Here is a 15,142-nt window from a genome sequence, read left to right on the forward strand (position 1 = left end):
GAAACCTCGGGAAAGGCAGTTCAAAGAGAGACCCCTTAACAGGTAGGTTGGGCGTGCAGTGGGTGTCAAAGGTAGGGGGTCAATACAATACAATACACAGAACAGAACAAATTCTCAATACAGCATAATAATAAAAATTTTAGAAGTACGGTTTAACAGTAGATGATATGACATAATTAGGTGTGGATATTTTTAGAGTCCTGGAGACCTCATCCATCAAGCTGCCTCCCCATTTGGCCATTTCACAGCTGAAACGTTGCTTGGCCAGCCAATCCGATGAAAGGACCCTTTTTTCATTCCAACCATCTTCTTAATCAGTGAGCTGTTTTTCCTGCTGATTAACTTATTTTGCCTGCGTTTTAACTGACGTGACTCGGACCCCTTAGTTGTTTCTTTTCCTTTAAACAATAATGAGACTCAAAATGAGCCGCCACATGACCAGCTCACCTGAAAATAAACAAAGGTGAAGGTCTCGGTCACGTTGGTCTGCTCAGGTCACCAAAACATCTTAATGGTGGTCTTAGAAAAAACAGTTGTGGCCAAATGAGAGCAGCAGCAAGTCCTGATATTCAGTAACAGCTTTAATTAGCAGCAAGAATCAGCATCTCAATAAGAAACTGCTTGGAGTGAAATTGGTTGGAGTTTGACATTCCAGTTTAGCTGCTCATCTGTCGGCTCGTTTCACGTCTCATTTGGCTGCCATTTAATGAAGAAACAAAGCAATTCCTAGGACTGAATCCTTAAAAACAGGGCTACTAAAATGAAGGGAAAATGAGTTAATTAACAGGTGTAAACAGCACTATATAGCGCCTGACAAGACACAGATTGGACACGGGAGGCACGTGTACAATAAAGGGATTTTTATTCCGCTTCAGCTGGAGGGCACGTCTTCCCCGTTCTCCGTCCAGCCACAACACAGTCCCAAACACCAGTACAGCACCAGTAAAACACAAAACACTCTTCTCTGGCACCACCACTCCTCCCTCGCAACCTTGATCTCCTCCACCCGACTCTGGCCGATGAGTGGTGGTCACTGGCTCCTTTTATTGGTCACCTGGAAGTGCTCCAGGTGTTTGATCACCAAGATCCGGTGGCACTTCCAGGTGTGATGAACTGTTGCCCACATGGGCTCAGGAGTCCCAAACACAGCATCCCCTGGCGGTACCTGCGAGACCCAACAAGGCTGCCCACAATTTCAATTCCCAGGGAGCCCTGTGGGAAACTGAGGCACTTCACCAGCCCAGGGGGGCGGCCATTTAGCGCCCAGGGGGAGGTATTGCACTGTCCAGGGCTGCTCCCCCTGAATACAGTGTGCAGGGGCGTCCCGACTGGGCATGGACGCCAGGCGCCTGTCACACAGGCAAAACTGATTAGGAAAAGGGTGAGAATGAAAACCTGCGGCCACTGCGGCCCACCAGGTCCGGCGCTGGACATCCCTGGCCCAGAATGTTTTGAAAGCAACACAAAGGTAACATAGGACTTTAACTGCATGGTTTTGCAAATAAAAGTTCTCCCTTTAAAATTGTACTGTGCATTCAAATTTCAAAGAGGAGGACACGCCGTCTCCATTCAGGTTCACTCCGTCCACTTTAGAGCCAGTTTACGCAATTCAGACTTGAAAAGAATGAGGATCAGCCCTGAGGGGGCACCACTCAAGCGTAAGGCTTAAGTCTCTTGATTTGATCTGATATGCTTTATTAATCCCTGAGGGGTAATTCACTTTTCACATGGGGGGTCAGCCATTGTACAGCACACCCTGGGGCAGTTTTCAGGTGACAGGCTTTGCTCAACAGCCCAACAGAGTAGGATCCCTTCTGGCAGTAATGAGATTTGAACGTTCAACCTTCCAGACACCAGCGCAGACCCTTAGCCACAGAGCCATCACCGGGACTTGTCTTTTAGGCAACATCCCTGTTTGTCTATTTCAGTTAATAAATCCAATAGAAATAATATTCACACACAGAGACTTTCATCAAAATGCTATGGAGGCCTCTTCCCTAGCAGAATATATAGTAAGGGGGCGGTCTCAGAAGCACTGACATCACGTGACATCACCTCTTGGGGCTCCTCCCATAAAACACACAGAACATTAGGAGATTTAATGTTATAGAAAATTAAATATCTTGTATAAACAGAACAAAGACGAAAAAATAAATGCAAGCCAAAGGAACAAATCTGGCTGAAACAAAATGAAATAATCAAAAAGTGAAAGAAATACACGAAAAATAAACTCAAAATAAGGCAAAAGGATTTGACAGAAAAGTAAGACAAGTTCCAACTGCAATCCCATGACAAAGTCCAGAAACCAGAAGCTAAAATCCAATAAACCAGCAGAATCCAAAGGGAACAAAACTCACAATGAGAGCAAAGAACCAGCCAGAGATGTCAAGAGGGCGGACGGCGCGTCATCAGCGATAACACGCTTACGGCTCTACGTCTGTCTAGCGCTCCTCGGTGACACTCTGATGACCTAATGGCCTCTTCTGTCTCCTTCTCATTCAGCAGTAAACACGGCAGGGACCTCAAAGTCAACTACTACAGACCAACAACACTGGTCTATGGTGACAGAAAGGACCACCTCACCTACGGAGCCCGGCAAGAATGAGACGTCTGGTGACAAAGGCAAGTGCTACTGTCAGGCAAAGAGAGAATTGCAGTCGGTGTGTAGCTGAGTAAAGAATAGTGCAATGGAGTTAGAGAGCACGACACATGTTAAGAGAATTAAAATGACAAATTATTCCTGTGTATGACGTTAGCCACTTTGACATTTTATCACTTTCAAAACTCTGCTTCCATACAAAGAGTGCTGTAACACATCACAAGGCCCTCAAAGCCACTAAACAAGACGTGGAGGCCATCTTGGCTGCTTCTCCGCTCTCTGAGTCAGACAGCACTCTTCACCTTTGGTGTTGACTGTCCTTCTTATGGGGTGATCGTCACCATCAAAGGTTTTATCCACGGCTCCTCTTCCACTGAAGGTTGCCATGTTGTCCTTTGTGGTTCCAGACAGATCTTGAGATCCGTCCTTTGTGGCAGCCATTCCCTGCTGATCTACAGAAATAACTCAAGGAGAATTCAGCAGGTCGTTTCTCCTTAGCTACCCCTCCCTCAGGCCATCTTCCATGTCCTGGTTTCTACTAATGGAGACTGGGACACACACAAGACCCTTCAATGGCACTGTTCATTCTCCTAGAGAAGCAATGGCTACACTTTGTTGTCTTCATGAGTGCTGCCATTAGCCAATAACCCCTCGTTATCAGCTGAATGGCACTCTCTGGTCTCCATGAGGGTCCTCAAGCCCGTGAATAAAAGACAAAGATGAGCAGAGGCCATTGGGGAGCCACAGATCTGCAGGTCAGGATGGGCGGCTGGCAGTGCCATCTTTGTACCTGAATGCTGATAGACACTTTACACGAATGTCTGGGACTCGTGCAGCAGGACCCTCACTACCACAAGGCGCGTTCTTTCCTGGAGGTTGATGGGTGTAAATGGTGGTGGGTGCAGTTTGCTGACCTCTCGTCTCGTCTCGTCTCTTCGTCTGCAGGTAAACTGTGGCTGCAGCTGCTGCTCTTCCCGGTGTTCGGAGCTCTTGGCTGTGTGGTGTGTGTCACGATAACTGCCTGCGCTGCGAATCATTTCAAGAGGTAAGTGAACAGCAGCGTCAATACGCGGACCTTCTGCTCAGCCTGCATTTTGAAATTCATTTTCCACTGTCACTTGAAACACGTAAAGCCTTGGAACTACAACTAAAGTCCAAGGATCCACCGCTCGGTGTTCATAGGCAGTTAGTGATGAAGATGGAAAAGGGGGCACCTGGGCAGCCCACCCCATCTAACAGACAGGGTGCAAGAGGAGGTTGGAGTTTCGGCTTTGGACCTTTGACCTTAGTGCCACCCCACACGTTCACTCTGCTTGTTTTCTGGACGCGTCGCTTTTGTTTCGAGTTTTTGGTCCCCCTCATTATTTGTATGTGTTTGGAGGGCTGCCATGCTGGGCACGTCCAGTCACACCACACAGGCAGGCTAAGCAAGTTGGACTGAGGACCTTAAACAGCGCGGCGCTCCGATTGGTACTGCGGATGAAAGTCGCGTTTGCACTTGTTATATGAACAACACGTCCTCATCTCTGCCTTCTCGCGGATTCTTTACGCTTTTTTTGTCACTTAAGGGTCCCATTTCTGTGGCTTATTTTTTATTTTGACTTCATCTGACAGTTTAATTTTGTTCATATCTTGCTATTTTATTTATATGTTGCCCTCTGGAAGCATCACATGACCTCCATCTTCACACTGATGCCATCTCTGAGGGGATGCCATCTATGCTATCCACACTGACGCCCAAGTGAACGTCTTTCCTTAGCAGTGGTTAGTTTCTATTTCCAGTTGGCTCAGGTGCCCACTGGCTCTGACTTCATTTTGCCCCCTCATTCTTGGTTCACATTTACAGTTTTGACCCCATGCTTCATCTGTCATCTCCTGGCTCTTTGCTTTTTTCATTTTCACAGCAGTAAAGAAATGTCCAAACTGACTGTGTGTGTTATGGCACGTGGCCGGGATTGGAGGAGGTCACTCATTGAGAATGGTGGTCTTGGTCTGCAGAGAGACCCTGTGTCACTCTCGAGGTGACCTGTTGACGTCCCCAACACCATCGTTATCAGAAGTCAAATCAGAGGCAGTTGTATTATTGTGGGACGTTCACCAAGTTCATTGTTGTATCAGCTAACTCTCGTATCCTGAACTTCACACTCACACACAGACTGCTCACTTATGAAGGACACCTGCACAGCCTGCCACTCCTTGGCACTCCACACAGAGACTCACCAGCTTTGGCACCCCTGCATATGACCTCCACCTCACACTACCTTGGTCACACCTACTGAGGAGATACTAAGACTGGCACACGAGTGTGGTGCCCACTTTGACAACCTCGACCTAAAGGCACACACACTCTGATCACACTTACTTAAAACTGCTTACCAGCCAACCACCTTGACGTTTACCCTATTGGGGTCTCTGCCCCATGCCCCCCGGTTTGAATACACGATGGTGTGGTTGGAAAATCGAGAGTCCACCTTATGAGAAGAATTTAGAAGTCGTAGTGGACTCTAAGCTATCGACCTCCAGACAGTGTGCAGAAGCCATTAAGAAGGCTAACAGAATGTCAGGTTATATAGCGCCTTGATGTGTGGAGTACAAGTCACAGAAGGTTCTGCTCAGCTTTATAACACTGGCGAGGCCTCTTGTGGAGTCCTGGGTGAAGTTTTGGTCTCCATAAAGACATAGAAGCACTAGAGAAGGTCCAGAGAAGAGCGACTAGGCTGATTATGGGGGGCTACAGGGGATGAGTTAGGAGTGAAGATTAAAAGAGCTGAGCCTTTACAGTTTAAACAAAAGAAGATTAAGAGGTGACCTGACTGAAGTGTTTAAAATGATGAACTGAATTTGTCCAGTGGATTGAGACTGTGACTGGGTTTAGGAGTCATAGTGGACTCTAAGCTATCGACTTCCTGACAGTGTGCAGAAGCCATTAAGAAGGCTAACAGAGTGTCGGGTTTATATAGCGCCTTGATGTGTGGAGTACGAGTCACAGGAGGTTCTGCTCAGCTTTATAACACACTGGCGAGGCCTCTTGTGGAGTCCTGGGTGAAGTTTGGGTCTCCATAAAGACATAACAGCACTAGAGAAGGTCCTGAGAAGAGCGACTAGGCTGATTATGGGGGGCTACAGGGGATGAGTTAGGAGTGAAGACGAAAAGAGCTGAGCCTTTACAGGAGATGAAGAGGAGACCTGAGTGACTGAAGTGTGTAAAATGATGAAGGGAGTCAGTCTAGAGGGTCAAGACGATGACCTTAAAATGAGTTCATCAAGAACACGGGGACACAGCTGGAAACTCGTGAAGGTAAATTTCGCACAAACATTAGGAAGTTTTTCTTTACACAAAGAACGACAGACACTTGGAATAAGCGACCAAGTAGTGTGGTAGACAGTAAGACGTTAGGGACTTTCAAAACTCGACTTGATGTTATTTTAGAAGAACTATGTGGACAGGACTGGCGAGCTTTGTTGGGCTGAATGGTCCGTCCAGATTGTTCTCATAAAGCACACTGCACTGATCAGCCACTCTTCAGGAATTCTTATACCAAATGCCGTTCATTTGAGGCTACCGACAAACAATGGACACTATAACGCAACTCATATTCACCGTTTTTTATGACATAACCAAAGATCGCATTTGCCTTTTGTTTCTGCCCATCGCTCACGTCAACATAAACCTCTGACTCCTCTCAGAGGTCACTTCCGGTAGGTCAGCGTCTCCCTTCTTGGATTTTTCTACATGAAAACCGCACCTTCCAAGTGTCTGCCCAGCTCTGAAGTCTTTCAAAGTACAAATTGCTATTTCTAAGTCAGCATAGACGTGCACTCAGTTGTGTCCTCTGAACACGCCGTGCACTACAACATCCAAAGCACAGGGATTCTCACCTAAAATATTGCTAAATAAATGCTGTAGCGCGTTTAAGCAAGTCCAAACTTTAGACAATACGTTCAAACGCGGAGTGTGCAGCGTTGGCCCCCCGTTGAAGCCCACTGTATCATAAGCTTTGTTTTCGCCGTTCTCCATGAAAACACAACATCAAAGGTTTAATCGGCCATCACTACCAACAACACGGGGCAAGTAAAACATCAAAGATGACCACCTGCAGGCGGACCACCTTTAAAGGATCTCCCGTGTCGTCTCCTATCAATGGAGAAGCCCATCTCTAAATCTCCTGCAGTCGGTGCCCATTTTCTGGTTAACTCTTCTGTAATCTACTGTACTGTGGCTCGTTTTCTGTAGTCGGCCCTGTTAGGCTTAACTTCAGTGAACGTGAACTGGTGACGTGTGTGAGAAGACGGAGGCACAAACACCACCTTTGGCTCAAACCTCCCATTTTTATTTTATTGTTTGTATCCCAAATTTCCCAGCCAGATGAGTGGAGTGCCAGAGCCTGTCCTGGTGTTCGATGAGTTAATGAAACGCTTGTTCCAGATGATGAACGTCTCTTTAAGTTGAAGGTAAATAAATCATTCGCTTATCTTTCCACTGCAGTTTGTCATTTAAACGTTACTTTCTTTTATTACCCCAGGAAACAAATGAAATGTGAAGAAAGAAGAGAGATGCTAGAGATTAACGGCGAAGAACAGGTACGGCCGCCTCACGGAGCTGCTGTTGGTTCACAAGCTCACGGGTTTGTGTGGCAAATAAATAATACATCTGTAAAGAGAAGAATTGAGAGAAAGAGAGAGAACAGACAGCAAAGGGTTAGCCACCAACCAGGTACCCGTTTAATGAACACCAAAGAAGAAAAGTTCAAGCGAAAATCACAGAAATCTCACAATCAAGGCAGCCTCTGTGCTGCTCAAGCTTAGTCACAAATAACTCCCCTCAGTTGAGGGTCCTGAAATGAATGTCATCTTCCAGTGCCATTGAATAGTCCCCAGAGCACAAGAGCTGACCAGAAGTGTCATCACAGTCCCTGTCTCTGGAAACGTCCTCTGGTCTGTGACAAAAAGAGAAAAGAAATCAGGAGTGCTGTCCCCTCGACCTTCTCGTATACTCAGATATGGGGATGGATATTTGAGGAGTCGACCGCAGGACAAGGGTTAGATTTTTATATCAAAGAACCATCAACAACAAATCAAATCCAATTAATAATACATCAAACAATTATTAGAAAAGTAAAGTTGAATAAATTGGACTTTGAAGCTGCTCAATAAAAGGTAAAAAGTACCAAGAGTTGATAGAAATCTACATTTTATACACGATAGATAGATAGATAGATAGATAGATAGATAGATAGATAGATAGATAGATAGATAGATAGATAGATAGATACTTTATTAATCCCCAAGGGGAAATTCACATACTCCAGCAGCAGTATACTAATAATAACAATATTAATTAAAGAGTAATAAAAACGCAGTGCAAGTTAAAAAATGCAGGGTGGTGAGTGCCAGGCAGGTATAACAGACAATAACTTTGTATAATGTTAACGTTTACCCCCCGAGTCTCATAGTGTGGGGTCTCCTCAGTCTGTCTCTGAAGCTGCTCCTCTGTCTGGAGATGATCCTGTTCAGTTGATTCTCCATGACTGACAGGAGTCTGCTCAGCGCCCGTCGCTCTGCCACAGATGTCAAACTGTCCAGCTCCGTGCCTACAATAGAGCCTGCCTTCCTCACCAGTTTGTCCTTCTTCTTTATGCTGCCTCCCCAGCACACCACCGTGTAGAAGAGGGCGCTCGCCATAACCGTCTGATAGAACATCTTCAGATGTTGAAGGACGCCAGTCTCCTAATGAAGTATAGTCGGCTCTGTCCTCTCTTGCACAGACCATCAGTATTGGCAGTCCAGTCCAGTTTATCATCCAGCTGCACTCCCAGGTATTTATAGGTCTGTCACCTCTGATGATCACAGGGTCCATGAGGGGTCTGGGCCTCCTAAAATCCACCACCAGCTCCTTGGTTTTGCTGGTTTTCAGTTGTAGGTGGTTTGAGTGGCACCATTTAACAAAGTCCTTGATTAGGTTCCCATACTCCTCCTCCTGCCCACTCCTGCTGCAGCCCACCATAGCAGTGTCGTCACGTGGCAGGACTCCGAGTTGTATTGGAAGTACTTGCATGCAAAATTTGGTTGACCCAAGTGAAAGTGAACTCAAGTTCATATACAGACATAATCCCATAAATGGTGTTTTTGGACTCAGGGAGGTCTAAACGTCGAGATTCACCAAAATATTGAAATGGAATGTTTGGAGGATTCCAATTCTTAACCTACACTTCATATACAAGGAAGTAAAAAGGTGTTTGTGGCCGTGTCCCTCACATACTGGGAATGGATGGATGGGTGGCTCACCTCACTTGGACCCTGCAGATGGTCCGAGGCACACACACACGCGTGTGGCACTCCATTTATTGCTTACGCCTTCTTATTTGTGATTCAATCAGTAATATTCTGTCACAAGCCGTTTCCTGAAGATCTCTGTGTCTGAAATGCTAAGTCTGCCTATCTGTTGAGCAATGTACTAATCAACTACTGGGAGTAGAACCTTGATCGTGGTCTTCATTGAAAGCTTATGACCAGAATACATTCTGGTAATTAATAATAAAAGTTTGAGGGAGCAACTGACCTGCACTTGTGAGATTCTTACAGCAAAGTGACAGGCAAACGAAGAGAAAAGGAGGAAAGAAAAAGAAGACAACAACATCTGCTCAGCGGCAAGAAAACTGCAGAGGTCGATGATGTGATGAAGAAAACCACAACAGGAAAAAGGAGAAGAAGAAGAAGAAGAGTAGTGACATCTGCTAAGTGTCAAGTGTGGCCTAAAGAAGATAAGAACACCAAAGACAGCGATGCACATCACAGGTGGTCCACAAGTCACTACGGAGGCTAAACTGATGAGCATCAGGTGGGGGACGAAGACCACAGGAATGGCAAAGACAGAGAAATGCAAGTGACCAGACGGCAATGCGTTTTACCCACTAATTCCAGTTCAGGGCCATGGAAGCTGGGACCTATCCTCAAATCACTGGGCAGAAGGCAGGAACCCACCCTGAACTGATGCCACTCCACTCACGACTACACACTGGGCACACTGGAATCACCAGTTAACTTGACTGGCGTGTCTTTGGAGTGTTAGAGGAAAAGTGCAGCGACATGGAAAATGAGCAGCCGGGTGAACTCGGGACGCCGTCTCTGTAAAAAGAAAAGAAGAGCAACATTCCCACTCCTGCTTTAAGGGATACGCCACCCTAAAATGGCAGCAGCGCATCTGCTTCTTACCCAGCGTAGGCAAAGCAGAGAAAAGTATAAACCACGTGGGGCGAGAGACACGCGGGACAGTTTAGTTTATGGGATCACATGGGATGTCAGAGCCTATTCAGGCAACACTGGCACAATGTAGGGACCCGTCCTGGAGGGGCACCAGTCAGTCCATGACTTTCAGTAAAGGTGTCATTTTATAAAACCATTTTAAAGAGTGAAACCATTTATTATTATTATTGTATTTATTTATTGATATTATGATTTATTATTTTATTTTATTACCGTATATACTTGCTTATAAGTCAGGTCTTGAAACCCCCAAAATCAGACCCCGACTTATGCGCCCGTTCAAAAATACAACACTTCATTTTTTTTTTTACATTTTCTTGCCTCCTGCAATCTCTCACCAGCTTCTCAGACACGTTTGTCACAGCAGCGCAGTTTCTTTCGCCACTTCAACGACGTTTAATTTAAAACCAGCTTCAAATTTTCTTTTGATCGAACGCTCCATCGTAAATAAGTGAAGCTCTTATGAGAAAGGGGTATTAGTTGTGTGAGATACAAAAAACACAAAACAGTGCAAACGTCACTTGGGAACAGTGCGGGTATTCATACCGTGTGGTCACATTGGCACAATGCGTAGAAATAAAAGGCCGTGTGCCCCGTGGTGACTCTCTCAGGTGGGCGAGTGTTAGCATATCGTAACCTCTTGGACCAATAGTGTGAGTTTTGCACATTTGACTTAAACGACCGACATGATAAAATCCCAGAAATTATACGGTAAGATCAACTCCCAACTTAAACGCGAGTGTATACAGTAAGTTATTTATCACATTTTTTTGTAATTATTATTCTATTACATTTCATTCTTTAGCTAAGTATCTACAATTCACAGCCAGACAGAAATTCTTCGCTGAACAAAATGTCTCCCTGCCTGTGAAGCAGACACGTTCTGTTTTCTCCGAGTCGAGCCGACGTTAGCTGCCGCCCGCTTGTCTTCGTCTGCCCAACTTGCCTCTTGAATTTATCGACATTTTATTTCCACAGGGTGTCCACACTGAAGATGCGACTGCCCTCAGCACCGCCATGGAGGTCGAGGAAAAAAAACAAGAAGTCGACTACGCCGAGATCGACTACTCCAAGCTTGGCTCCAAAAAAGAGGAAGGTGACAACTGCAAAACTGAAGACGAGACTAAAGCCCAGCCTGAAAACACCTCGGAGTACTCGGAGGTGAAGTTTACGGGTAAAGAGGAGACCCCTGAACCAGCTAATCAGGCTCTGCCTCCCCCCTTAACTGACAATCAGGCGAATGATCAGCTACCTTTGGTGGACACCATTATTGAAGCATCAGAACAAAACTAACATCTTAAAGGAGGAGGAGGAGGAGGTGGTCTCGGTGTTATGGCGTCGTCCAGAAACACCAGCGAGTTTCGTTATCATCAGAATGACAATCACAAAAGAAACGGCAGTCGAATTCCTAAGTCCGGTGATGTTCTCTCTTTGTTTCAGACTGATGACCATCTCCTCTCAGGGGGTTCACTGGGTTTATGAAGGATTCTCTCAATGAGCGCCACTTACCAGCATGGGCCCAGGAAAGAAGAAAATAGTTTAATAGATTTAGTGACCCAAGAATGTAGAAAATGAAAGGCACAATATTCACGAACAAAACGCAGTCTCGACGTAACCGAACGCGGGTTCAGGTCTCCAGCAGAGTAAACACCAAATCAAAGGTAACACATTTTTATAAAAAGAATAAGATTGTTTAGTTATGGGACTAAATGAAAAATACGGGATGACTAACGCTGACTCCGCGTGTCCCGTTTTCCACTTCTTTGAAAACAACGGGTATTGTTTCAAATTGTAAATGAAGGAAATCGTTTTTTGTACTTGTCATTGTTCTAACAGTCGAGATTAAACGTCGAAAGCCTCCATTTAAAACACGTCAGATACAATATTTAACTTCCACCCTCTGGTTTTGGGGAATCCGAGTTTCTTTCAGTTAGTAGTGGAATCCCTGATGGGCTCCGAGTCGCCAGACGCTCACACTGCGCCATTCAGAGTAACAGAGGGATCTGAAGAAAGTGGAGTCCCCGTTCACACCCAGATAAACGGATTTAACGCTCACCCTTAACAGACGCGACAGCCCTAATGATATCCATTAATTACAGCTAAACATCCAGTATTACGCAGTTATAACCGTAATGCCCGCTCTGCCCTAAACTCTTCATTGCAGCTGCCCAAGTAACATTAGTGAGGGGGCCTTGTGTTTCTGCCCTCAGTTCATTTATATTTCAACTCATTTAGAGTTGCCCTGCATTTCTGTTTTTTGTCTTATCAGTAATTAAACTCGTTAATAATTAAACTTTCTACAGTGGAAGAGTTCAAGTATCTCAGGATCTTCTTGACAAGTGATGGAAAAAGCGAAAGGGAGATCGACAAGTGGACTGGAGTGGCAACATTTGCTGTTCTGTGGGTGGCATTGTACCAGTCTTTGGTGAGGACATGGGCACAGATTCTAAAGACAAAACTCTCAGTTTACGCGTCGATGTCCATCCCCGTTGTCACCTACGGTCACGAGCTGTGAGTGAGGACAGGAAATCTGTGATCCCAAAGTACGAGTGGCAGCAATGAGGATTCTTCACAGGGCTGACACTCCATGATAGGGTGGAGAGCCTCAGAGTGGCCCCTCCGGATCAAGAGGAGTCACTTGAGGTGGTCTGGCGGGTTGTAAGGATGGCCCCTAGCCCTGGAGATGCCCACTGGCTGGAGACCCTGTGGTGGGACACCCTGGAGGGATTCTATCTCTTGGCCTGATCTGAGAGCTCCTGGGAGCCCCCCAAGAAAGAGCTGGAGTCTGTAGGCTGGGATAGGGAAGTCGGGCCTGAACTTATGTTGCTGTGTTCCTCAAATCGGGAAAAGCAGTTAAGAAAGTGAGATGAGAGACGAGGGATGAGACGTTCACATTGAAATATGGCAGGTGAAGCCCCATAAGAGTCAGCAGACTCACCTGACAACAGGCTGCTACCAACAAAGAGGAGCGCAAATGTACTTCAGCTGAAAATAAAGATATTAAAAATATAAAAAACATATTAAATATTAAAAAGTTTTCCCTCATGTCCGTGTTATTCCGCCTTGGCCACACCCCTCCACACTGCTCGTCCAATCGTTACTCGTACTGCGCACGTCTCTCTGTCCGTCTCACCCCTCAGTGCTGTCGGTTATAATCGCGAGGCAGGAAAGCAAATTATCTACTCAACAACATCGAATTTTAGATCACGATAGAAAAAACAGCGGCAAGCGCGGACAATGAACGCCGAAAACACGAAAATGAACAAAAAAAAAGATAAAAATCAAAAAGAAAGAGAAACAGAAATGTAAACAAAAACAAGACTTACAGAATGAAAGTTAGAGCATAAAGTAATTTATAGTATTGCTGTTAAAATAATGAACATTTTATTTACTTTTTATTACATTTTACTTTTCATTATGTTTTATTATTCGTTGGTATTTTAAACAGACAGTTGTGTCGCTGATTTTCTTTCTGTAATAACTGAGGACCAAACCGCGCCCTTCATACTCACTTTCTCTAATGGATGGGCACCCCGACACAAGATAGTGGGTACCCAGCGCCCGCCCCAAGGGGATTGGTGAGTGAGGCGAGCAGGGGGTGGAGCCTCCTCGTAATAATAATAATAATAATAGCTCTGATTTGTATGCCTTATTTAACTAACTCAATAATATCGTCTTGCTGTGTAGAAAATAAAACGTGTCATGTCACTCATGTATTGGAGCAGATGGGAATGCGATTACGCAGCCACCTCAGACGAGCGGCTCTTTTACACAATAAACAAATCCTTTGTATGGCAAGCTGAGTTAAAATTTAGAGACAACATGAAAGAAATTTCAAATATCTCCAAATGAAGTTTACTTTTGAAGGAATCTCCATCTAAAGGTTCAGACGTCTCCAGAGGTGCCCCTTTGATTTGAAGGCTCAGATATCTCAGACACATCTTCCAGTTTCTGAAATTCACCTGAAATTCCTTTTGAGTTTCCTCAAACTGAGCTGAAGTTCATCTTCTGATACCTTGAATCGTATTTGTGTCATCTGCAAAGGAAATCCAGATACTCTGAAATAACTTCACGTCTCTCTCTTAAGCTTATCTTTCAGTTCATTTGAGACGTTTTAAAGTCGCTTCCTGTGCATTTTCAGATGGCTGGAGTGCACCTCAGGGACCTCCAAATAGCTCCGCACTCACTTCACGCAGGGACACCAGCTGGTGACGAGTGACATGCCAACGCGGTGGACGGCGGGCCGATGGGCCGAGGTGACTTCAGCTCAGCATGGCACACTGGAGTTTGTTCTCCACACCTCCAGATTTGCTGATTTTATAAATGTTCTTCTATTCTCGATAGTTTTATAGATTACCATCATTTTGTTACTTTATTACTCTTCCTTTAAACAGCTGTGTGTATTCCTGTGTTTATACATTTATTAAATTTGCTTGTTAAATGTTTAAAGTATTTTTTTTCTGGTATTTTATTTGTGCCCACCTGCATAAGCGCTTGGGGATCACCTGCCTGTGTGCACCGCTCTGGACGATGGACAATGACAACGACGATGACAATGTTCTGTAAAGACACACGCCGGTCAGAAACGGCCATTTGTTTTCTTTCACTTGTCCTGGGCTGCTTGAAGTGATGGCCGAGAGGCATTTTAATGTCACAGTAAAGCCATTATTGTTCAAATATCTCTCTTTGTTTCTGTTAGTCCCACACTTACTTAAGAGCTTATTTCCAGATAACGGTGCCACTTTGATGAAGTGACAATACAGGTCAGCGCTTCTCAACATAAAGGGGCTTCGCACTAAGACAGCGTTAAAGTCCTGAGTCGATATTCTCCGCGTGATGTTTTTATAGGGAATGGAAATGATAGGAGAACGTCAAAGCTTTAAATAAGCCTTAATAAAAAGGATAGGTGCCTGTGAGTCCGTCCAGGAGCTACGTCTGTCCTTCCAACAGATGGCGCATGTCAAACATTAACTGCCTCTGCCAGTCCCATACCAAACGGCATACAACAGGGACACAGGCACTGTAAACGTCATCGCCGAGGTCCACGTTGACTACTGAGACTTCAGTCCGCCTTAGAGGATTGGCACACGTAGTTTACAGTGACCTGCAGCACACCTGCATGGCGGTGACAGACATGTTGATGTCATTTAGTGTTGTGCTTCAAAGAATGTTTGATGGGACAGGATATTTACTGCTGTGCTTCCAAGGATCTTTTATAAGGTTCAAAGCCAACACTTTTTTCCCCTGTGCTCAGTCACCTTTAAATGAGGTGGAGGCTTC

The 15,142-nt window shown here is 45.2% G+C and overlaps 1 protein-coding gene across 4 annotated transcripts in view; it reads left to right on the forward strand.

Moving 5' to 3' along the window:
* Nucleotides 1–14,311, forward strand: part of LOC120540139 — a 39,454-nt gene extending 25,143 nt beyond the window's left edge. For 3 of the 4 annotated variants that reach the window (XM_039770641.1, XM_039770644.1, XM_039770642.1), the window contains 4 exons: nucleotides 2,503–2,622; nucleotides 3,545–3,644; nucleotides 7,123–7,180; nucleotides 10,841–14,311. In XM_039770641.1, coding sequence (XP_039626575.1) covers nucleotides 2,503–2,622; nucleotides 3,545–3,644; nucleotides 7,123–7,180; nucleotides 10,841–11,155 — 593 coding nt within the window. In that variant the 3' untranslated portion in view covers nucleotides 11,156–14,311. The remainder of the gene's footprint in view (nucleotides 1–2,502; nucleotides 2,623–3,544; nucleotides 3,645–7,122; nucleotides 7,181–10,840) is intronic. The other variant, XM_039770643.1, reaches the window with a different exon arrangement.
* Nucleotides 14,312–15,142: the final 831 nt, after the last annotated feature.

Source organism: Polypterus senegalus, chromosome 12 (genome assembly GCF_016835505.1).
Source record: "Polypterus senegalus isolate Bchr_013 chromosome 12, ASM1683550v1, whole genome shotgun sequence".
Lineage (NCBI taxonomy): Eukaryota > Metazoa > Chordata > Cladistia > Polypteriformes > Polypteridae > Polypterus > Polypterus senegalus.